This window comes from Equus asinus, chromosome 22, assembly GCF_041296235.1.
Source record: "Equus asinus isolate D_3611 breed Donkey chromosome 22, EquAss-T2T_v2, whole genome shotgun sequence".
Lineage (NCBI taxonomy): Eukaryota > Metazoa > Chordata > Mammalia > Perissodactyla > Equidae > Equus > Equus asinus.
The window spans coordinates 53,546,475-53,570,067 of record NC_091811.1 but is presented as its reverse complement, the minus strand read 5'-3'; the positions used below and the strand labels follow the sequence as shown (position 1 = coordinate 53,570,067).

At 59.2% G+C, this 23,593-nt stretch overlaps 1 protein-coding gene across 2 annotated transcripts; it reads left to right on the top strand.

Annotated features, from left to right (window-relative positions):
* KRT80 (keratin 80) lies at window positions 1-22,421 on the top strand. Of its 2 annotated transcripts, none has more exons than XM_014847451.3 (9): window positions 1-468; window positions 6,358-6,566; window positions 11,148-11,208; window positions 11,472-11,567; window positions 18,285-18,449; window positions 18,903-19,028; window positions 19,638-19,858; window positions 20,259-20,314; window positions 20,447-22,421. In XM_014847451.3, the coding sequence occupies exons 1-9, from the start codon at window positions 166-168 to the stop codon at window positions 20,569-20,571; spliced, it is 1,362 nt and encodes a 453-aa protein (XP_014702937.1). In that variant the 5' UTR covers window positions 1-165; the 3' UTR covers window positions 20,572-22,421. The 2 variants fall into 2 exon arrangements, with proteins under 2 accessions (XP_014702937.1, XP_014702938.1); XM_014847452.3 differs by having other exon boundaries at window positions 70-468; window positions 20,412-22,421.
* The last annotated feature ends 1,172 nt before the right edge of the window (window positions 22,422-23,593 follow it).

Genomic DNA, 23,593 nt, shown 5'->3' with positions numbered 1-23,593 from the left:
GGGCTGGGAGGCGTCCCGCCCTCCTGGAGGTAATGAGCACTGTACAACAGGTGTTTGCTCCTCAGTCCCCAGCCTGTCCTGCCTGCGACCGGAGCCAGCCGCCGCCACACTTCAAAGACTCGCTCGCTCATCCCTGTGCCCTCCCTGCTCCCGGGCCCGGGGGCCATGATGGCCTGCCGCTCCTGCGTTGTTGGCTTCAGCAGCCCTAGCAGCTATGAGGTGACATCGGCAGGCGGCCCCTGGCCTGAGACCTCAGCATGGGGCAGCTGCGGGGCCCCCGGGCCAGGCTTCAGCTCCCACAGCCTCACAGGCTGTGGGCCAGCTGGCACCATCCCCAAGGTGACCATCAATCCCAGCCTGCTGGTACCCCTGGACCTGAAGGTGGACCCAGCCATCCAGCAGCAGAAGAACCAGGAGAAGGAAGAGATGAAGATCCTCAATGATAAATTTGCCTCCCTGATCAGCAAGGTGAGCAGAAGTGGGAGGGGAGTCCTGAAAACTAACGACCATCAGGCCTGGGCAGGTGGCTGAATTCTGTATTTCCCCGAGCATCATGCCCCACCCCTGCCTCCAGCCAATGGGGAGCTGGCATTGCTGACTCGCAGGCCAGTTGTTGGTAGAGAGATGGGGAGGAAAGTCCCTAAGCCATCCTGGCATGGGGGAAGAAAGGGACCCCAGGATGGCCTCTGAGGGATGTCTGGATAATAATGTGTGAGGTCGGGGGTCCCCCTCCCCACAGGCATGGACTAGGGAGGAGCTCTGAGTGTGGCCAAGAGGATGCCCCCCATAGGAATGGATGGTGCAGGTCTGGTCTGTAGTCCTACTCTGAGGCAGATGGACAGTGGAGATGACCTCGCAAGGGTCCACCCTCCTGTCCAGGCCTCTGGCCCTGTCCAGCTTCCTGGGATCAGAGGCACTGGCAGAGCCAAGGGGGCCTGTGGGGCCCCCAAAAGAAGGCTGCAGAGCGGGCACGCAGCTGTGGCAGTTCAGCAGATAGGAATGCGGGGGACGGAGGCTGCGAGTCAGAAACAGGCAGCCAGCCAGGCCTGCCCACACCCACCTGAGCGCAAGGAGTGAGTCCCGGGCACGCAGCATTCCTAGACCCCAGTGCCACAGCCAGCATGCTGGTGTGGCACCGGCGTCCATCTCTGCCCCTGGGCACAGGCTTCAAGAGCTCTGAGGAAGTCCTGTCCACCTCCCAAACCTGCTCCTCCCTCACCTCCTCCAAGAAACTCTCCTGCCCAGCCCTCCCAGCCCTGCTCCCTCCTGCCCTGCCCGAGAGGAACAGGCATGACAGTAACAGCTGCTGCTACTTATTGCTTACTCTGCACCAGGCACTGTCCTGGACGCTTTACATGTTTATCTCTATTTCCCTAAGCAACTTTACGAAAGAAGTCATCTTTATGCCCATTTTACAGATAGGAAAATCTCAGCCCTCTTGCCCCCCCGTAAACCAGAACCCCTACCTCCCAGTCTGCACCTTGCACTCCCTGCTCCTGTGTTCCTCTGCACGTGGCTAGTGCCCCCTGTGAGGCAGGCACTGGCAGAGAGGGGCAGAGGGAAGGAAGTGACACGTCCTGAGCATCCGCCTGTGCCTGGCTCTCTGGGGGAACTTCATAAGACATTTGGCCCACGCAGCAACGCTCCGCGGTGGCGATTCCCCTGCTCTGCAGAGAAGGAGCGTCCCAGAGGTTGTGTCTTGCTCAAGGTCACACGACCAGCAAGTGTACGGTGGTGGGATTTGAACCCAGGTCTGTGAGACACAAAGCCAATGGTCTCTGGGAGTCATTTCTCCCCCCACCCCACCCACATGGCAAGACTGCCATCCTGCACCCACACCTGCGGGGCCCAGGGTCGGGGGTGTGGAGGAGAAGTGACTGCTGGAGGATAACCATGCACTGAGGTGGGGCATCCCCACTCCCAGCCCCAGCCGGCTGCACAGAGGCCCTACGCTGGGCGGTGTGCCCTAAAGAACAGCCCGCTGCCCTGGGGAGGCAGGTCCCTGCAGAGCGCCACCTCTCCAAGCCCGGTTTAATCCCTTAAAAGGAATGCTTCGTGAGCTGTGTCATTTGGCTCAGATGGGTGGCTTTTCTCCCTGAACGCCAGGGCTGATATCACCCTGTGCTTCCGCCATGGGGACAGGAGGGTGTGTAGGCACAGGGAGGGGGCCCAAGGGCTCGGGGTCTTGTGCCCAGGGGCCAGGGCAATGCCCTCTATGGTCTTTAGCAGAACTGGAGCTCCCAACTCTCAAGCCTTGGCCTTGAGACGGTGGTCTTCAAAGTGGGACCCAGGGCGCCAGCCCTTGGGGGCCCTGGTCGCTAGGGCTCTGCCTGAGGAGCCCCAGCTGGTCCACCGACTCTACGCAGAATGTCTGTTAGCTCACGGCCCTCCATGTAAAGGCCGCAAGGACCCCAGTGGACGCAGGCAGCGGTTAAGAGTGTGAAACCTGGAGCCGAATTACTGGGTTTGAATCCTGGATCTGCCTCCGACTGGCTGTGTCATCTCAGGCAAATTATTTAACCTCTCTGTGCCTCAGTATGTATAAGTGTAATGGGTTTGTCAGAATCCAACAGGGTAATTTTTGAAAAGGACTTATCGTGTACCATGTGTGTTCTATTTGTTAAACAACAAACACCATACATGGGCCCGGCCCAGGGAGCTCTGGAACCTAGTTAGCCCCTTCCAGGCAGGAGCCTCAGAAGAGGGAGGGAGGGGCCCTGCTGAAGGAGATGGGGAGGAGCTTCGTGGATAGGGATGCAGCACCGGGCTGGAAAGAGACGTATGGGCCCAGGGGTGGGGGCTCTAGGCAAAGAGAAGAGACATGCAGGGGCCCTCCAGCCCCACAGCCCCTTCTGGCCCTCTGAGGCATGCAGAGACATCAGAGCATCAAGGAGGAAAAGGAAGAGGGTTGTCAGGCAGAGACCACCAGGAGTAGGCCCAGGCCCTGGAGCAGTGTTCTTCCACTCGCAGGCTGTGCTTCTTTGGGCAAGCACTTACCCTCTCTGTGCTTCAGATTCCACCTCCCTGCTCTGAGAGTAGCCCTGAGCTCATGCCAGTGGAAGCCTAGTACAGCTGCAGCCGTGAGAGGAGCGGGGTGAGCAGAAGCAGCAGGAGGAGAGAAGGCCGAGGGATGCAGGAAGAGGGCAGGGCCCACATCCCTCAGTGGCTGCCGGCTGGGCCTCTCACTCTCACATGCAGACAGAGGGCCTGGAGGTGGGACAAGAGGAAGGACAGCCAGCAGTCAGCCTAAGGAGGCTGCAGAGAGGGACGCCTGAGGGTGGTGAAAGGCCTGGAGGCAGGGGGATGCGATAGTGTCTTCCCCTAGGCCCGTGTGGCCTCTGGAAGTCACTGAAGGCATGGGCCTGCCCACATGCAGGACGGCACAGACAGCCCTTCCCAACGAAGAGACCCTGAGCTCTGGGGGCAAAGCCAACTTCTGGCTGAAGGCAGTGGATTACACACACACACACACACACACACACACAGCCCTGAGGACTAGGACCTGCCTGCCCCAGGGGCACCGCCCTCTAAGCTTCCCTGTCGGGACTGTGGGCCCATGGGTTCTGGACCTGAAGCCGCCAAGGTAGTCAGCCTCCCTCCCTGGAGGGACCCTAACCGGGAGCTCCAGCCTGGGCTGCTCGGTTCCCACACAAAAAGCACCTCTCTCCCCAGGTGGGGGCCTGCTTTTGAGCTGGGCGGCCCAGGAGTACCGCAGAGCTGGGCCACAGAGAGTTCTGGATCTCAGTTTGCTCATCTGTAGCACGGGAGGCAGGCAGACCAGGGGCTTGCTCTCCGAGGCCCCTCCTGGGGCTGCCGCTGTGCTCTGAGGGTGGGTGTCAGCAGGAGGGGGAGCAGGGCAAGGAGAGGTGACCTCTCCTCTGCTGCCAGGGTGGAGGCAGGGAACCTGGCACCTCACAGGGCCCGGGATTAGGGGCCCTCCCCAGGCCTTTGTTCCCAGAGGGAGGAGGCTTCTGCAGGCCAGATCCTGGGTGGGGGATGACTTTCCATCCCCACCCGCTGAGACAACAAGCAACTCCTCCAGGGGCAGCAGGGGGAGGGGGCTGTCCCGAATCCCCCACAACCAAAAGGGCCCTCCGGCTGGCCTGGCTGGCCAAAGGCAACCATCTCCCAGCGGGCTAGTGCTGAAGCATGGGGGAATGAGGCTAGACGAGGGGAAGGACTTCCTGATGGAAAGGGCTTTCTGTTGCTCCTGGGTGGAGGACGCAGCCTCCCGTCTCTCCTCTCACCCCACCCTCCGTGTAAACACGGGGCTTTCGCTTGTCAAAACGGAGGGAAGGTGGGGTAAGCAGATTCCTTCCCCCACAACGATCCCTCTCAGACACCAGTAGGACAGAAACCCTCTTGACTTCCACCCCTACTGAACCTGTTTGTCTGCGACTGCAGCCGATTGCAGGCTTAAGGTCGGCTGCAAGTGGAACTTACCAGTCCGAGTGGGAGTCCAGCAGGGGAACGACAGCCCACAAATGCATCGTCCAACAATCCTGCGGGGGCTGTCTGCTGTGGATGTCAAACGGGACTTCCCAAGGGCATTGGAGCATCTCAGGAAAACCTGGGGCTGGGGGCAGGGCAGGGAGAGAGGAGGGCCCACCTGGCACCAAATTCAGGAGAAACAGGGAGCCCATGAAGGTCCAGAGTGGGTAGCCTCCATCAGATGGGTCTGTCTGGGAAGCTTGGCCACCAAATTACTATGTGACCCTGGACAAGTCGCTTGACTGCTCTGGGCCCCCATCTCCTCCTCCGTAAATGAAAGGGACAGACCAGCTGATCCGAAAGGCTCCTGGCCGTGATTCTGTCTCGTTCAGGCTGCGATTCTGGGAGCTGGTGCCAGCAGCGGTGGGGAGGAGGCCCAGCTACCTGCCAGTGGTCACAGGGAACATCACTGGGCTAGTTAGCACAGCATCCTCACGACAACAGCCTACACTGTCCAGGAGCCAGGCCCCAGCCGTCCCCTCTGCCTCAGTGGTGGAACTCTGTCCTGGGCCCCTGCTGGAGGGGGCGGGACGGGCGTTGGGACCGTAAGAGGGGAGCAGATGGTTCTCAGCCTGACAGGAGAGTGGTGGGTCAGGACAGATGAGGAGGAGCAGATAAACTGAGGCCTCATCCTGTGGAAGGGGAGCTGAGAGCGCTTCCGGGAAGGGACTGGGATGGTGGAGAGGAGAGAGGCTAGAGCCTGGAGAGGACAGTCAGGGTGGGGAAGAGGCAGGGGGAGCCCCAGGCTGGCTGGGCTGGACTGGCTGGAGGGAAGGCGAAGACTCAGGAGGGACCCTGACAGCCTGCCGGTGGCTGGGGCGTGAGCCGTGGGCTTTGGACGCCTCTGTAGAAGTCTGAGCGGGAGAGCCTGAAGGAGGCAGAGTCTGAGAGGAGCAGCTGGGCCCAGAGCCCCCAACCCAGTCTTTATCCTCAAGGCAGAACTGGCCCTAACTGGAGACAGAAGCCAGCCCAGGAAGGGCAGGTGGGTCGCAGGACCCTTGGTGACCCAGCAGCAGACGGAAGGCATACATCACGGTGGTTAAAGGATTTTGAACCCTACAGCCTGGATTCCACACCTGGCTCTGCCACTTGCTAATTCTGTGACCTTGGGCAAGTTACTGACCCTTGCTGTGCCTTGTCTCCTTATCTGTAAAGCACAGCTGATAACAACCCCTCCTCGGGTGGTTGTACCGACTTAAGGAGTTACAAATATCAAGCCTGTAGGACCAGGCCTGGCACACAGGAGGGCCACACGAGCCTTTGCTGCCATTACTATCCCAAAGCACGTGCCCAGGCTCTTCTCCCAACAGCCCTCAGAGGTGGGCAGGGCAGGGATATCATCCCCAACATCTAGCTGGGGAAACTGAGGCTGGCAGAAGCTGCGAGTCCGCGGTTGTTGGCAGGATTAGCATGGAAGACCTTTTCAGGCCCTACCGCGCTGAGTTTCCCAGACAAGATGAAACCAGGCTTGTCAAGGGCGGGGATGGGGGCAGCAGACGTGCCTCTGGTACCTCACGTTCCCCGGGGTCTCCCGCCCAAGCCCCAGGCAGGCACGGAAAGCCTCTCCTTCCACTGAGAGGGTGGAAGGGCACACTTCCACCCTCGTTCCCCCTCCCCTCCTCTAGCTGGCCTGCTCCTCCCCTCGAAACCTTGGCTAACGGGCTCCACCTCTCTCTGATCTCCTCCTTATCTCACCATCTTCCTTTGAACAATCCGCCATTGGAGATGCGCTCAGCGCGCGCACTGAGGAAGGTCCCGATGGGCATGCGCAGAGCAGACGAGCTGCTCGTCCCCAGGGAGGACCTGGCGGGGGCGACCGGCCGACTCCCCGGCGGCCCGCTCACCGCAGCCCATCTGCTCCCCCAGGTGCAGGCCCTGGAGCAGCGCAACCAGCTGCTGGAGACCCGCTGGCGCTTCCTGCAGGGCCAGGACTCGGCTGCCTTCGACCTGGGGCACCTCTACGAGGAGTACCAGGGCCGGCTGCAGGAGCGGCTGCGCAAAGTGAGCCAGGAGCGGGGACAGCTGGAGGCCAACCTGCTGCAGATGCTCGAGCGGGTCGAGGAGTTTCGGATCCGGTAGGCTGCGCCCCGTGGGGCCGTGGGCAGGGGTGGAGGGTGAGGCCAACCAGCGCTCAGGTGCGAGGTCCGGGGACCCCTCGAGCCCGGAGAAGAGGAAACTTCTTTCAAGAACGTTTCTTTCCTCCAGACCATTATTGAAGACCTACTATGTGCCCGCTGGTATTCTAAATATTGGGAAGATACAGTAGTGAATCCACAGCTCTCCCCATATAGTGAATGCAGTGAAATGAAGTCAGTCTGGTGCTGCCTGACAGCTAAGCCTCGTGCTTGCTGGCCCCCGGGCACCATTGCAGCCCTGGCCCCTATCCCCTCCTCTCCAGCCCTTAAACACGCTTGCTCTCATCCACACATCCTACTGGCAATGGGAAACTGTCACAGCCAGAGCAACCGATGGTCGCCTGCTGTGGATGTGGCCTGAGATTTTGACCTCAGTTCGGCTGGAAAGAGAAGGGGGTGCATGCAGGTGGGGGACAGAAATGGGGGGTTTTCTTTGAGTAAAGAAGCAGTCCCCTATAGGTAATGCCTTCCTGACCTCAGCAGCCAACTTGGGATCAGCAAGATGAGGAAAACACAGCCCCAGACTGCTAGATGCTTTCGCAGCTTAGCAGGGCAGGTGGACAGGGGGACAAGCAGCTGGCAGGCAGTACAGCCAAGTGGTTAAGGGCATCGCCTGGGAGGGGTCAACTCCTCGCCCCCACCTCTCACTAGCTTTGTGACCTCGGGCAAGTTATTTACCATCCGAACCTGAGTTTCCTCCTGTGTGGAGTGAGAAGGGTGTGGGCTGATGCCTGGCTGTTATAAACGCCACTCTCCCATCCCCTGGAAGGCTGATGTCCCTGACACGGCACACAGCGGTCCTTGACGCAGGTTTGCTGAACTGAACTGGCCGGTCCTGAAAGGCAGACCAGGCACTTGGGTGGCTCAGGGAGAGGTGACCCTCTCTGACCAGACAGTGGCCAGGGTTTCGACGACCAGGAGACTGGGTGGAGCAGAGAGTCTCTGTGCCCCCTCCTCGGGTCTGGTCTCCTTGCCAAGAGGCCCCCAGCCAGGACGAGGGGAGGACACAGTATGGCTGGACCTCTCTCCTCCTCCAGTGGCGGGCCTAGCCCCAAGCCCTGCACTCCAAGGCGTGGCCTCAGTCTCAGGAACAGCCAGCTGGGCCTGGCTGGAGAGTGGGGGCAGCCTGTCAGGTGTCCAGTGACCTGGGCTGTGGCTCAGCTTGCCCACTACCTCTCTACGTGACCTCTCTGCTCAGGCCACACTCAGAGGAGATGGTCACATGGATGCTCTCCCTCCTCTGGCGGCCTGTTTCTTCATCTGTGGATCTGGCTGGAACTTTCCGACCAACAGGCATGCTCTACAGCCCTGGCCTGGGCTGGACCTTGTGGCTGGGCCCCTCCCTGGCCTGGGGGCCACCTCTCTCCCAGCCCTGCCCTCCTAGGTCCTGGGAAACACACACAAGGAGTCTGATTGCCCTTTCTGAGCTGCCCAATTGTGACATCTGACCTCTGACAGTGACAAGGTGAATGGTGTAGGTGCACCAGAATCTGTGACTCATTTCACGAGACCTTGTAGGTCTCTGGCCCTCAAAGGATCAGAGAATGGCAGAGCTGGATGGCGGGCTCGGAGCCTACTTTTACGGGGAAGGAAACACAGGCCCAGAGAGGGCAGAGGCTTGTCCTCAGTCACACAGCCATGCATGCTAAGTCCTGTCCCCAACTTCAGCCCGCCACGGTGTGAGGCTGCTCCCTAAGCCCCGCCAGAGCACCCCACAGAGCACCCTGTAACTGGAAGTTCTGTGCAAACAATCTTTGTTGTTTTAATCTGGCTCAGCCCCTCATTTGATCTGCTGCCTGATTTTGCTGTTTAGGCTCAGGGCATCTCTTCCCTTCCAGGGTAGGGAACCCACTGGAATCGGGGGAGGTGAGGCTGAAGGGCTTCTGGGGCTGCAGGCCGGAGCCAGGGAAGCTGCAGCCTGGCTCTGCAGAACCTGGTGGCCCCAGGAGCTGGGAGACAGCAGGCCAAGCCCTGACAGGGAGGGGTGTGCCCTGCCTCCGCAGGGCCGATGAGATCAGCTTCACTCCTAGAAATAAACAAGTTGGGGGGTGATGAGCTGAAAAGGGCTGACGGGTATGGGAGCTGGGAGCTGGCAGACTGGCAGGGGTTGGGGGGTGGAAGCGGGGATGACATCACCTAAGCCTCTGGAGGGATGGAGACCTCCAAAACTCTGCTGTAACCAGCACCCCGAGGATCAGCTAGCTGACCCTTCTCTTTATAAGGATGAAGCAGAGGCCCAGCGAGGGGAAGCAACTTGCCCAAGGCCACATAGCAAGTGAGTCAGGAACACTGTGTACAATCGTGCAAGCTGTTCACTGCACAAGAGCATCTGATTGAGGGGGTGAACTGGGGCTGAAATCCAGGAGAGTGGATGAGAAGGGGCAGAGGGAAGGCTGCACAGAAGGATGGGAAGGTCACTGAGGGGTAAGGAGGAGGTCTGGCACCTCGGAGAGCCACCACTGCAGAGCTCTCACTAAGGTCCTGCCCCCAGGAAGGCAGAACTCTGCTCTCCAGAGGGGAGAGGAGAAGGCGAGAGGCTGGACCACCAGGCTTGTGTTGGGAGGGCCAGTCAATGAGGGACTTCTTAGCTTGGGGCTCCCCAGGCCCCTGTCCCCAGGGCAGCGAAATCCTCAGAGGCCCCCAGATCCAGTGGGAAGCCTGCTCACCTGAGCTCAGCCCTGAGGATTTGCAAAGGATTCACAGAGAACCGCCGACTCTCTCTGCAGTGAGGCTCCCCACGATTTCTCTCCAGAAATACCAGGGGCCACAGCAGAGGGGATGAGGGCCAGCGCCTGGGGGTGGAGAGAGCAGAGTCGGGCAGTAATGATAATAGCTGCAGTGGGTGCCAGGCACTGTCGTAAACACTTCATGTATTCACTTCCTTATGACATCACTATTGTCATGACTGAGGCACATGCAAGCAGCTTCTCCAAGGTCACACGGCCAGGCAGCAAGGAGCCAGGATTTGAGCCCAGGTCGTCTGGTTCTGGAGCCCCATGCTTAACCACACCCCACACTTGCCTCCAAGCCCTTCTCTGAGCCTGCATTTCCCCATCTGTGAAATGGGACCAACAGGACCTCCCTAGCCGGAGGCTCTGAGAGTCACAGGAGAGGGTGCAGGTACAGCTTCCTGGGCATTTTGTTCACTCTGGCAGACCCCAGATTGCAGAACAGTTTCCCTGGCCCACCCTCTGCCCCATCCCCCAACCTGCACCCTCAAAGCCCCTGGTGGACCCTCAGAAGCCACTGCAGTGGCCTGGGAGAGTGTGCGCACTGGGCACACTGAGTTTCAGAGACCCAAGTGCCCTGTGGCTCTCGCCCCGCTGGGGTCTGTCCCCTCAGCTCCTCGGGGAGGTTGGTGGAAAAGAAGGCCTGAGGGTGGCAGGTCCAACCAGCCGATGTGGGCGATGGGTGACGCTGCCCCTGCTGTGAGGTGAGGGGCTGGGGCAGGCGGGCGGCTGTAATTAGAGCCACGGGTGATTCAGGCATTCCCTGGAGAGGAGGGAAGAAAACAGGAAGCCACGGAATCCCCGCATCGTCTGGGGCAGGCAGGGCTGAGGGCGGGACATGTGCGGCTGGCAGACACCCACCCCTGGGCCAGGACAGAGGTCTTGTTTGGAGGGAGGGGGTAAGGTCAGGGATCCAGAGATCCTGTCCCCCCCGTGCCACAGTGTCCTTGATCCAAACACAAGGTGGACTTGAGTAAGGAGGCAAATCTGAGAAAGGAGGGTAACCACCTTTGTTGGGTACATCTGTCATTGCATCGGCAAGGACCTTGTCAGCCCCCATGCATGCACGCACACGCACACACACAGGCACACACGTACACGCCCACCCCTGGTAGACAGGGAGCCGAGGAAGGAGGGGTGGAGCTACCTGCCAAATACACACTGTGGGTCCCTCTGACTGCAACATCCACACATTTCTGTCCTCCCTCTGGAGGGAACATGATGGAATGTTGTCCTACGAGCTAGCAAAGCAGAGGGGAGAAGAGGGGAGCTATGGGGCCAGTGGAGGTGGGAGAGGGGGAAGCGTGAGCGGGATGCTTAGAGCAGACTCCACCAAAGCCACAGCTTGTTTGGAACTGAGACTCGTGGGAGGAGATAGGAAGACAATGAGGGAGCAAAGTGTCAGGGTACAAGAGCTGCACAGTCAAGAGAGGCTTCCTGGAGGAGGTGACTGTGGGCGGAGCCAGGAAGGAGGCAGATGCCACCTAGAGATGCTGATCATCAGGAAGGAACGAGAGAATGGGGCGCAGATTTGCCTGCTTCCCCAGAGCCAGCACTAGGGGGTCATGGGATCAGAGGGGATGTGTCAGAGAGGATGAGGGGCTGCACCCACCTGAAGGAGGGGCCACTCTTTTCTAATTGGCACAAGGCATCAAATGGGACAGCAGAGGCCCTGAGCCCCACCCAAGGAGGGTTAACCAAACCCCAAGCCCCACCACATCCCCACATCCAGCTGAGCAGGCACCCTCTCTCTCTCTCCCTCTCTCTCTCCCCTCTACCCCGCTCCTCCCAGGTATGAAGAGGAGATCTCCAAGCGCACAGACATGGAGTTCACCTTTGTCCAGCTGAAGAAGGTAGCTTGTCCTCCTGCCCCAGGGGCTCCTTCCTCATGGACTCTGCCCCCTCTTTCCCTGAGGATCCCCAAGCAACGCCCCCAGAGGCTTGAGTCCCAGGACCACAGACAGACAGAGAGACCTGTCCCCACCCTGCTCCTTCTCCCAGGCTCCGAGCCAGGTCACCCCCATCTCACCCAGGAAGCAAAGTGCCCCCTACGCCACTCCTGCCCTGGGACCCCTCCACTCGCTCTGCCCTCACTCACCCCTACTCCCATCCCCAGGACCTGGACGCGGAGTGTCTTCGACGGACCGAACTGGAGACCAAGTTAAAAGGCCTGCAGAGCTTCGTGGAGCTGATGAAAACCGTCTACGAGCAGGTGAGGAGACGGGCCAGCGTCCCACAGAGCCAAGCGCTGACTGGTCCACGGGTGAGGGACGCAGGGGAGGGAAGGGCAGCGAACCGTCAGCGGTCGCTCCTGGTTCCAGCCACAGACGTAACAATTTCCTAAACCCTTAAACCTGTGCTGCTGTCAGTCATCTGATACGTCCCCTCGTCACCGATGTCGTGGAGCATGGGCAGGTCCCCACGGGCCTCTCTCCCAGGGGAACCTGTGCCTTCTTGTGTGTGGAGTGCTGAAGGCATGCAGGGGACCAGGAGCATCTGGGCAGGTGGGGAGGTGACCTCAGAGGAGGGAACGGGGGCCTTGACCAGCCGTTCCTATTGAACTGATGTCTCTCTGGTCCCTGCAGCCTCGGTCGCAGGCGCCCACAGTTCCAGCTCTGATAGGCATGCACTTTGACCTTCCCCGTTTGGGGCTAAGGCAGGGAAGACCTGTAGTCGGAGCCTCTGGTCCCCAGACAATACTAGCTTCTAATGGAACAAAAATGACCCAGTAGATGCAGACAGAGGAGCCTCCATGCACATTCACACTTGTCCCTAAGTCCTCAGCTGAGTCTGGGGGGACAGTGCGGCCAGCAGACGGCCCTGGGGATGACAGGGCATGGCGGCCTGTGTGCTGCAAACTGCTGGTGCCAAATGATGGCAGTGCAGCCAGGGTCAGAGCAGGCATCAGAGTCACCACTGCCATCACAAAGTTCTGCTAAAATGGCCCTAGGGGACAGCTTCATGGCCCTGTCCCGCGAGGAGGCAGCTTGGGCCTCATGGCTGCACATGGGCCACACTCCTTCCGAGGGCTCAGCCCCCAGCAGGGCTTCCATGGGCCTGAGGCCTGTTTGTGGACATAGGAGGCAGCATGACAGAGGGAGTATCACTGCCCTTGGGCACAGCGGGGAGGCAGCCCTCCCGGGCAGACCACCCAGATCAGCCACCCGGACGGAAAAGCCGCCTGTCCCTGGCAGAGCCCTCCACAGCCAGGCCAAGCCTGTGGGCCTGACCAGGGCAGCGTGCCCACTGATTGGCTGGAAAAGTGGGCTAGGGTTCCTCTGCCCAAACCCGCTGTGGGCTGGAGCGCCCAGGCGGACAGCAGCAGGGCCAGTGTGGCAGAATCTGCGCTCCGCTCTGCTCCCCACAGCTCCGCCAGCCCGGAGCCAAGCTCTAAGGCAGGTCAGAGGCCCTGCAGGTGTGGAGACCTGATGGAGGAGGGCCGGGCATGACCAGCGATATACCTGGGCATTGCTCGAGGCACACCTGCCAAACTTCTCGGCCCCTTCCCCAATCCAGGGCTGCAGATTCCATTCAGACTTTGCAGCCCTCAGACCCCAATTCTGACTCTACCTTTTTTTACCATTTCTGTGACTTTGGGCAAGTTATTTCTCCTCTCTGTGCCTCAGTTTCCTCCTCTGTAAAATGGGGAGAGTCATAGTACCAGGCTCGTAGGGTGGTGATGAGGATTAAATCCATTCATTCATTCATTCATTCATTTAATGAATGCTGACTGCGTGCCTACCCGGTCAAGCTGGGCAGGCCAGTGACTGTTCTCGGGAGGGGACAGCTTAGCCAAGAGGGGACAGGGAACAAGCAAGTAAGTGTCTGAACAAGATCGTTTTGGAGGGTGCAAGTGCTGAGATGCAAAGAAAGCAGAGGACGCAGCAGTGCTGGATGGAGTGCTTCAGGCCCCGAGGGCAGGAAGTGTCAGAGGCGGGGCCAGCACACCGAGGCCCACAATGGGAGGTCCGCCAGTGGGGAATGGAGGGGGCAGGAAGAACTCTACAAGGCACCCAGCAGGAGCACGTCTGGTGAGGAAAGGGAGAGAAAGAAGCAGCCGTGGTGAGGGCAGAGCAGGCAGGAGCCTCTGGCCCTGAGGTGGGGTTGGACCTTATTCAAAGTGTGATGAGCAGCCCTGGGGAGCCGGTGGGGGGGGGGCGCCGTAAAGGGCAGGGGCGATGCATGCAGAGGGGGTGAAGGATGCGGCTGGAGCTGTTATAGGATCGCTGTGGAGAAGGGTTCTGCAGCGGACAGCGGGCGCTCAGCACATTAGAGCGCTTCTTACTTCTGGAGGCAGCAAGGGGGCAAGTTGGTTTGGGGATGTGAGGTTTGCATTTCTCCCCATGCACCGACTGCCATGGGCTGAGCGACATGCCATGGGTGGGCGACACTGACCCTTTGCAAAAAAGATCCCCACACCAGTGGTCTCTAAGCAGGCACAAAGATAACATGAGCTGCATATGTAATTTTAAGTTTTCTACCAGCCACATTTTTTTAACAAAAAAGGAAAGGAAACAGAAAAAATTAATTTTAATAATATATTTTGTTTAGCCCAATACGTCCAAAATATGACTATTCAACATGTAATCAATACAAAACATTAATGGGCTGGTTTACATTCTTTTTCTCACACTAAGTCAAAATCTACTGTGTTTTGTACACATAGAGCTCAGTTCTGACTAGCGGCCTTTCAAGGGCTCACTGTCACATATGCTAGTGGCCACCGCAGCGGGCAGAGCAGGTGCAAGCAAAGGACGGTGCCAGCCACGGCCACCTCAGATGGAAGGAGAACAGGGCGGGGCGCGAGTGGCCCCAGCAGGGTGGACATGCCAGGTTCAGCCTTGGAGCAGACACCAGATCAGGAAAGCATTGCTGGATAGTCCCACTCTGTCCCAGAAAGCAGGCCTCCCCTCTCCCTAACACATCCACAGACTCCCCCCACACACACACACACATACACACGACACACACGCACAAGACACAGCAGGATAAGTTCTGAAGAGCCTTTCCCAGGAACCGGGGCCATGGGCTGCTCAGGGCCTCACCTCCACCCTGCAGCCTCCCGGGCAACCGGCTGCCCCCCACCTCCAGGCACACAGGCTGCTGAGAGGACCCTGAGGCGACCCAGACCCTCTCAGCTTCCAAGGTGCACTCCGGCTCCCGAGTGCGTTTGGGACCCGGCTGCATCCAGCCGGAACACTGCCTGCCCCACCCATAGACTGGTTCCAGGGAGATTAGCTGCGGAGTCTGCTGACAACCCCCTGCAGCCGGGCGCTCCTCCTCAGATGCCCATCCCTGAAGAGGGGACCTGGTGTGTCTAAGCCACTTTGGTGCCCGCCTGCATGGTGCCAGGGTGGCTGCTCCAGGGACGGGCTGCTCTGGCCCTGGACGCTTCGTCCCGGCTCGGTCAGCTCCACCAGTTACATTGATGGTAGTTCACTGAGTACCTACCATGTGCTAGGCTCTGTGCTGCGTGCTTTCCCGACGTAGCCTCCTTTAATCTTCACGACAACCCTGCGAAGTAAGGATAATGGCTAAGGGAGCACAGACTTTAAGAGATTAAGGGAGCAGCTTGGATCTGAATCCTGGCTTAGTAATTACATGAACTGGAGCAGGTTCTTTTCTCCCTCTTTGCTTCAATTTCCCTATCTGTAAAATGGGGAGAATAACAGTGCCCAGCTCACTGGCCTTTTGTGCGGATTTATTTTGTTAATGTATGAAAACACTCAGAACAGTGGCTGGCACATGGTAAGTATTAGTAAATGTCAGCTGTTGTCACTTTTATAATTATACCCATTTTACAGATGACAAAACCAGGGCTCAGACAGGTTTAAAAACTGGGCCGGGGGGCCAGCCCAGTGGTACAGCGGTTAAGTTTGCACGTTCCGCTTCAGCAGCTGGGGCTTCGCCGGTTTGGATCCCGGGTGCGGACATGGCACCACTTGCCAAGCCATGCTGTGGTAGGCGTCCCACATATAAAGTAGAGGAAGATGGGCACGGATGTTAGCTCAGGGCCAGTCTTCCTCAGCAAAAAGAGGAGGATTGGCAGCAGATGTTAGCTCAGGGCTAATCTTCCTCAAAAAAAAAAAAACTGGGCCAGGATCACCCAGCTAATAGGAGGTGGTGGTATTAGACCAGTGCCATTAAGCATGACGTTCTACTGGGCGGCATTAAGTTACCCACTCAGTGACTGACCTGGGGACCGTGACAAGGGTGGTCACACGCAGGGCAGTCTCCTCTGCTCTGGCTCCCAGGTGCACAGCCCCTCTAGGGGCCCATCCCACGGTGGCACTGCCACACCACACAAGCCAGCATTGTTATACCCTCTGCAGCCCGCAGGGCTGACGTGTCTGAACAGGTCTGCAAGTGTTCTGAACCCTCCGTCTCCTGCTTGTTTACCACGTACACGTCAGCCTGCCTCTGTCAAGAGAGGATCTGAGCTGCTCCATCAGCCGTGTCTCACCAATCCTTTTACCCTGATGAGGAAGCCCTTGTGCAGAGTGTTCTCATGGTGTCCTGGCCTTTTCCTGGCCCGTGACAAATGCCAACTGAGGCCTGGCTTAGAAGTGCCACTGGAGGGCTTTATCTGGAACTCCCGTGCTCAGTGACCCCCACAACATGTAGCCAAGGAACCCCCAGAGCCGCGTCTCTGAGACTGTCCTCAGCCGGGTGCTGGCCAGGCTGTGGTTTCCATATGGGCAGCATCCATCTCTGATGGTGACCGGGGGCAACAGAGGTGGGGATGAGTCTGTGGGCCCATCCACGTATTCTGGCACCAGTCAGGCCTCCTCCTGCTTTGCCCAGAGATCTCTGTTAAGTTCATTTGAAGATCAACCAAAACCCCTCCTCAAGAGACCTCTAAGGGGCAGCTAGCCCCTAGGCTCAGGGTCCTGCCGGCTCCAGGGCGGAGACAGGGTGCCCCCAGAGGGACTTCAGGATGCCCACCATTGCCTAAGCTCCTTTTCCAGGAGCTGATCCTTGTCACCAGGGGTGCTAGTGGGCGGGGCCGGTCAGCGAGCAGACAGGGGAGTGGCAGCCTTCGCCAGCGGGGCTCCAGCCACCCATGTGGCTCCAGCCGACCCACCCGACCCTCCAGTCTACGGCCACGAGAGCTGCAGGTCAGCAGGACCAGGCTGTGCGGGAACAGACTCAGAGGCTCCACTGCACCGTCTCTGAGCAGAAAGACGGATGGAGGGTCAGGAGGGGGCCCAAGTCAGGGACCAAGGGCAGAATGCCATCATGAGCCAAAAACCGAATCTGGATCTGAGCAGGCCCCCAGATCCAACTGCCAGTTTTCAGGAAATGCAGGAGGCAGAGGAGCACGGTAAATGCCAGCACACGATGCAGTCAGTCTAATCCGGGCTGTGGGGACGCCACAAAGCGAGCAACCTGGTGTTTTCAATAAGGAAAAAAAAATAAAAATGGGGCAGGGGTGGTATCTATAAAGTAAGAGAGACTTGGAGACACATGGACCAAGTGCAATGTACGGACCTTGTTTGGATCCTGATTCAAACAAGAAAAATATATATACACACACACCCATGAGGCAGTCAGAAAAATGGGAACACTGACCAAAATTTGAAGACTGAAGCAAGGGTCAAGGGTGGCCTGTGAATGCCAGTAGGAGTAACCGCCATCTGTGCCTCGCCTCCCCCAGGCAAGCCCCACCCACACCTCCCTGGGCGCCTGCCACCCACCTCTCCAAGGCTCCTCTGCCTGACCCTGGGACCTCTGCCTCGCCCCCTTGCTCCTCCTGCTCACACTGCCCCACCAGGCCCAGGTTGCTGTTCAGCACTTCCAGGGGAAGCCGCCCAGGGCCTGAGAGGTGACACTTTGTGGCCACTTATGAAGACCCCCATCCCCACCTGCCTCTGCACACCACCGAGCATTCAGGCCAGAAAGCTGCCGGGCCACAGGTGTGATAAGAGGCCAGACAGAGGCTTCAGCTCCTGTCTCTGCCCCTGGAAGGGAGCTTTACCGGAGCAGCCAAGGGCTCTGAGTCCGGCTCTGCACTCACGGCTGTTTCCATAACTTCTCCGTGCTCAGTTTCCTTCCTCTCTGTAATCTGGGCTAACAACTGCACCACGGAGATGTGAGGATGCCCGGGGAACACTGAGCACACAGGCTGGCCTGCAATGAGCCCCCAGGGAAATGGGAGGTTTGCCACTTCCAGGGGTCTCTGAGGACATGGATTTGCATTTCCTAAGCAGAGAAGAGGAGAGAGAGTAGGGTAAAAGGAGGGATCTTAAAGGACAGGGAGAAGATGAAAACACTGAGACGAAATCCTGTTGCTGTTGCCAGCAAGCCCCTCAGCTAGATGGGGAGGGGGCGGGAGCCGTGAGTCTCCTGGGTGACCCTGAGGTCGCCACAGCCTCTGGCGGGAGTGGGGAGTGCAGCCTGTCGGCCCCCAGCCCCACTCCAGCCCCTCATCATTCATGGGCTTGCATTCCAACATCTATTCAACAAACCCAGATGCTCCCTTGCGAGATGTGGGGGCCGAGATGAACATGTCTGCGCCAGGCCCTCAGGGAACCCCCGGCCAGTGGGGGAGGCTGAGGCGCACACCACTGAGCCACAGTGTGAGGAACGATGAGCAGAGGGGCCAGACTCCCTGAGGCCCCAGACACCCTGGGCGTTTTCCCCATCAGCCAGGGCTGGGCAACAGTGTAGACAGAGGGGAAACTGCAAAGGAATCAGGCTTGCAGGGTGAGCCTCTGGAGCCGGGAGTCCCTCACTGCCCCTCCGCTCAGAAGGGGAGGCCAACCAGGGGTAGGAGCTGCTTCCCAGGAGTCAGAGCAGGGAGGCATCTGACCATCGCTCCAGGGGGACAGGGAGTAGCCTGCTGTCTGCTCGCCCTGGGGACTGTGCGTGGCTGCGGGCCCTGGTGCCCCCGACCAGACCTGAGCCCCCCACCTCTGTGCCCGGCCAGGAGCTGAAGGACCTGGCAGCCCAAGTGAAGGATGTGTCGGTGACCGTGGGCATGGACAGCCGCTGCCACATCGACCTGAGTGGTATCGTGGAGGAGGTGAAGGTCCAGTACGACGCCATCGCGGCCCGCAGCCTGGAGGAGGCCGAGGCGTACTCCCGGAGCCAGGTTCGGGCAGACTGCGCAGGGCAGAGAGGCAGCCAGGACAGGAGGGGCTGCGCTAGTGATGGCTGCAGTCACCTGCAGCTCATGGGCTGAGACTCTGAGAGGGGATGGGGAAGCAGAGGGGGGCCGAGACCACGGCGGAGGGTTTGCAGGCAGGGACAGAGAATGTGAGAGCCCAGCAGTGTGCCGGCTGAGGGGTGGCAGGGGGCGGGGAAAGCTCACAGTCTGTGCCTTCCAGAAGCTCACATGGTACTGCCACCCAGCAACACCAGGCCAGGTGCGGGCTCAGTCTAGGGCAGCCAGGAGGAAGCCATCCAGAGACACGTGGTGGGGGCAGGAGAGGGGCACTGAGGGGGAGGCTGGCCTGGGGGTGGTGGGCAGCAGAGGAGAGGGAGCTGGGGAATGAGAGGGACACAGGGAGCCGCACCTCACTGCCACCTCCTCCACTCCCTCCAGCTGGAGGAGCGGGCCGCCTGCTCTGCCGAGTATGCCAACAGCCTCCAGAGCAGCCGTAGCGAGATCGCTGACCTCAACGTGCACATCCAGAAGCTTCGATCCCAGATCCTCTCCATCAAGAGCCACGTGAGTGTCTGGAGGACCACCTGGGGGTGGAGCAGGGCGGAGCACCGGGACGCACACTCTTACCCACACACTCACCCATGCTGAGCACATGCAAGACCTGACCGAGTGACCCTGGGCAGGTCACTTAGCATCTCTGTGCCTCAGTTTCCTCACCTGTCCTCCTGAGATGGCTATGGGGATTACATGAGCTCTGCGTGTAAACATGCTCTATACACTGCCATGTTAGGGAGCCTCCCACCACATACACCCAGAGCCCACGGCCTCCCTCCCAGGCCTCCAGACAACCACACAGAGAGAAGGGAGTGGAGGCCTAAGCCCCAGCTTCCAGCCAGGATGAGCCTTCTAAGCAGGTGCTGCCCTGTGGGGACAGCTGTGACCAGCTCCTCTGAAGGCTTGTGGTACCTCTCTCTTTGGTGGCCTTTGGAAAGTGTCACCTTAGGTCTAACTAAACTCCTCTTGCTGCAATGCCACCCATTACCACTCCCAGGAGGGCCGCTGCTTAGCCCTCCCTCCCCACACACACCCCACCAACGACAGAGGTGAGTCCTGGCCCGCTCTCTCCCTCCCACCCCTGCTCATGGGCCCCTTCCTCTGCCCTCCTGGCTACAGTGCCTGAGCCTGGAGGAGAACATCAAGGCGGCCGAAGAGCAGGGCGAGCTGGCCTTCCAGGATGCCAAGGCCAAGCTGGCCCAGCTGGAGGAGGCCCTGCAGCAGGCCAAGAAGGACATGGCTCGGCAGCTGCGCGAGTACCAGGAGCTCATGAACACCAAGCTGGCCCTGGATATCGAGATCGCCACCTACCGCAAGCTGGTGGAGGGCGAGGAGAGCCGGTGAGGGGGCGGGGCCAGCAGGGTGGGGCTGGGGGAGAAGGAGGAATGGAGGACCAGCCCACACAAAGTCAGCCTCCCTCTCCAGCATGATGCTGTGAACCTGGGTTCATGTCCTGGCTCAGCCTCTTACAAGCTGGGACCTTGGCCTCTTGCAAACTGGACTCAAGGCTCTTACAAACTGAGCCTTGAGTGCTCAGTAAATGTTAGCCATTTACGCAGGAGAGATGGGACAGAGGCCCAGAGAGGACAAGCTGGCTAGCCAGGGTCACACAGCAGGGCAGCCCAGGGCTGGGAGTGACAATCAAGAGCTGCCCTGCACCGGCCAGTCCCCAGGCCCCCAATCCCAGGGGAGCTTAAGCCACAGGCTCCCTTCACATCCCACCATGTCTTGCCTCCCCAGGATGGACCTGCCTTCAGCCACCATGGTCAGCACCGTGCAGTCCAGATCGAGAACCGGTGAGTCTCCTTGCCCCAAGCGCCCACGGCGGGGCGGGGGACGGGGTGCGGGGATCAGGACCCTAAAGGCATCATTTTAAGTGGCTCAAACCTCCAGCCCCTTCCCTGCCCCACCCCTTGTTTCCCCTGTAGCTGCCTCCAAGTCCCGCCTCTCGAGCGCCCCCTCCCGGAAAAAGCAGCACAGCAAAGGCGCCGTGATCCAAATCACCGAAATGTCGGAGAAGTTCCTCTCACAAGAGTCCGAGGCCTCAGAGTAAGGCAGCTGGACCAGGAGCCCCAGGTCCCTCCGCTGCAGCAAGAGGGACGCTCGCCGGACTCAAGAAAGCAGTTTTCAGCCTCTAGGTTGGGAGGGGAGGCACACCTGACCCTGAACTGAGAGGAGGAGTGTTCAAAGGGTGACTGCTTTTTTGTGGGTTGCCAGGGATGGAACAGGACTGTCACCAGCTATTCGGAGCCACTCCGCTCCATACCAATATCTCACAGTCCCACTCTTCCCACCTTCTGGCCAGAGGTTTTCCCCACTGGGTAAACTGGAACTGGGGGTCCGTTTCATCTCCACCTCCCGGATCCTCTGAGGCTCCTCCCCCAACAGAGGGCTCCCACCAAGGTCCCTTTGACCCTTTGCCCAACCCTTGCCTAAACTCATATCTCAAGCCTTGCCTTGCCTCTGCCCCGGGACTGAAGCTGGTGCCTTCGCTCACCCAGCCCCGGCCAGCCGTGGACCAGGGGCTGATGGGGACCGCTTGGGCACCCTCCCTGTATCTGGAGTTCCCGGGGAGGCTGGGTGCAGAGTGCCCCTGTCTTTCATGACCACCTGGGCTCCCCAGAGACCTGACAGTATTAGGGAGTGAGGGGGAGCCTCCCTGGGTGTTTGGAACCTGAGCCTGGACCTCTGAGATCAGCCCAGACACCTGTGTCCCTTTCCTCTCCTGTGGGTCCCTCCCAGCAGGTCACAGTCAGAATTGGCCAGGCTTCCCGGCCAGCTCCCAGCACCTTCTCCAGAAGCTATTCTTGCCATGATGAACTCCCTGGGGGGAAGGCCGGATGGCAGCCTGAGACCAGGCTGGAGAATCAGACCCTCCCTTCTCCTCCCTGCCATCCTGGGGTTCACCACCCTCCTTGAGATCTGAGCTCTGCACCCCCGCCCAGGTGTTTCCCAGCTTGAAACCTGGCTTTGGCACACCAGGCCCTGGAGACCCTAGCCCACTCCACCCCCACCATGAAACCCAGGCCCACTTCCCATGAATCCCACGTCTCAGGGCCTCTGTTCTCTCCATAAGGCCACACAGCCTGGCCCTCCCCTCCTTTGTGTCACTGCGGAGCCCAGGAACACCTCACACCTGCTGGTTAGAGCTCCTTCTTGTCTTCCCCCTCCGCCTCTCCTCCCTCCATGCCCACTCCCCTGCCCAGGCAGGGCCATGAAGAAGGCACGGTCCAGGCGGATCTGGGAGCTTCTGAGCCCTTGAGATCAGGCTGGGGAGCCCCTGACAACCAAAGAGAAATTCTGCATCCAACACAAAGATGTGGGGCTCAGAGGAGGGCTCCCGTTTCCTCCTCTTGGCTCTCGCCTTTGGGGCAGCTCCAGCCTCCCCATCCACAAGCCGCTTTCTCTCCTTCCCTCTCTCCTCCCTACCTGCCCCTTGCCTCACCTCCTCTTCTAGCCCGTCTTCCATTCATTCATCTCATTTTCCAGGACTTGGTGGCCCCAGGCCTTGGCCCCTCCTAGGCTCAAGGTCCTTCAGGCCTGTGGGGGGCGCTGAAGGGCCACTGACTCAGAGGGGAGGGACTCAGACATGTACACATCCATGGAGTCCCCAAAGGGTACTGCTGCTGCTTTTTCTCTGCCTATTTATTGGTTTCCAAGGGGGCAAATCCTCAGTGGGGATACAAGATATAGAAAGTATATATATTATTTTTTCATAACTTATGTGGCTTTTAACTTATTGCTTCCCTTCCTGTTTCTGCAAAATCAGTGCTGTATATTCTACTATCTGGATAGACAACACATGCCCCAGCCACCCCACCCGACCGGCTGACGATCTTGGGGCAGTGCACCCTTCTCCCTGCCAAGGGACCAATAAAGTGCTGAGATTTGTCCATGGATAAAGCCGCGTGTCTGTTTTTGTCTCCCCTCCAAGGACTGGTCAGTCACTGGTCAGACAGGTCGACCACAGGACTTGGGGAATTCTCCAATGATGGGGAATGGGGTCCAGGGACCTAGTTATACCTTCAGACCAATGCAACGTGACACGAAATGGTCTCCTGCCCCACCATCCTACAAGGAGACTGCACCAGTGTTGACCGCCCTTCCCAGGCACCACACGGCCACCTTAGCAAGCACAGACGCGAGGGCTCCCCCAAGTGGTGGTGGGCTCCTTCTCAGGCACTTCTGCCCAACCCATCATGGGGGTTGGCACAGCCCAGACTGTATTTTAATAGGTACAGGCCCGATCCTGCCAAATCAAATGCTAGATCAACAGACAAGGATCGAGGACCTTCAACAAGCCCAGCTCAACGCAAACATCTAGACTGGTCCCCACTCCTCAACCTCCAGAAGCTCCCGGTTGGGTTGAGAGATGAGCTGTTGACTGAAGAAAGCCATCCTGGACTTCCTAGCCAAGTGAAGAAGGTCAGAGAAGGAAGACGCTTGTGCAGGGAAGCCCGGAATGGAACAGGCTGCTCAGAGGAGGTGGGGCTTTAAGGGAGCAGGGAGAAGCCAGATGGACTGACGGGGGAACAGGTGTCTCTGGACAGGTATCCTGCAGGCGAAGAGGGGACTTTGCAGCATTTGTGTCCTGGCTCACCCACCCCCCGGCAAGGAGACAAGGACTCCTCCGACAACAGAGCCTCAGTTTCCTTGTCTGTACAATGGAGCATTCACCCTCCCGACTGACCTAATAGGGCGTTTGGGGATCTGGTGAGGGAACTGGGTTCATTCCTATCAGGAATCGCACACCTCTTGCTTCAGGCACTCTGAAATGCGAGAGCTCCACAAGCATAAAGGGTTATTAGTGAGGACGCTATTGTTATCACAGTCCACGGTATGGATCAAAGACAACCCACCAGCTAGGAGACCAAATACAGACAACAGGCCTCAGGCTGGCTCTAAGGCACAGCACAGCCAGGCCCCTGGGCTGGAGGTCCGGAGACTTCCATGCAGAGTTCCTCCATTCTCCTGAGGCTCCTGAGGGATGAGCTCTCTCTCAAAACTCAGGAGAAACTGATGGATAAACCACAATCCCCTCCAGGAGGCACCTGGAGCGGAGACCAGCGCTCTAC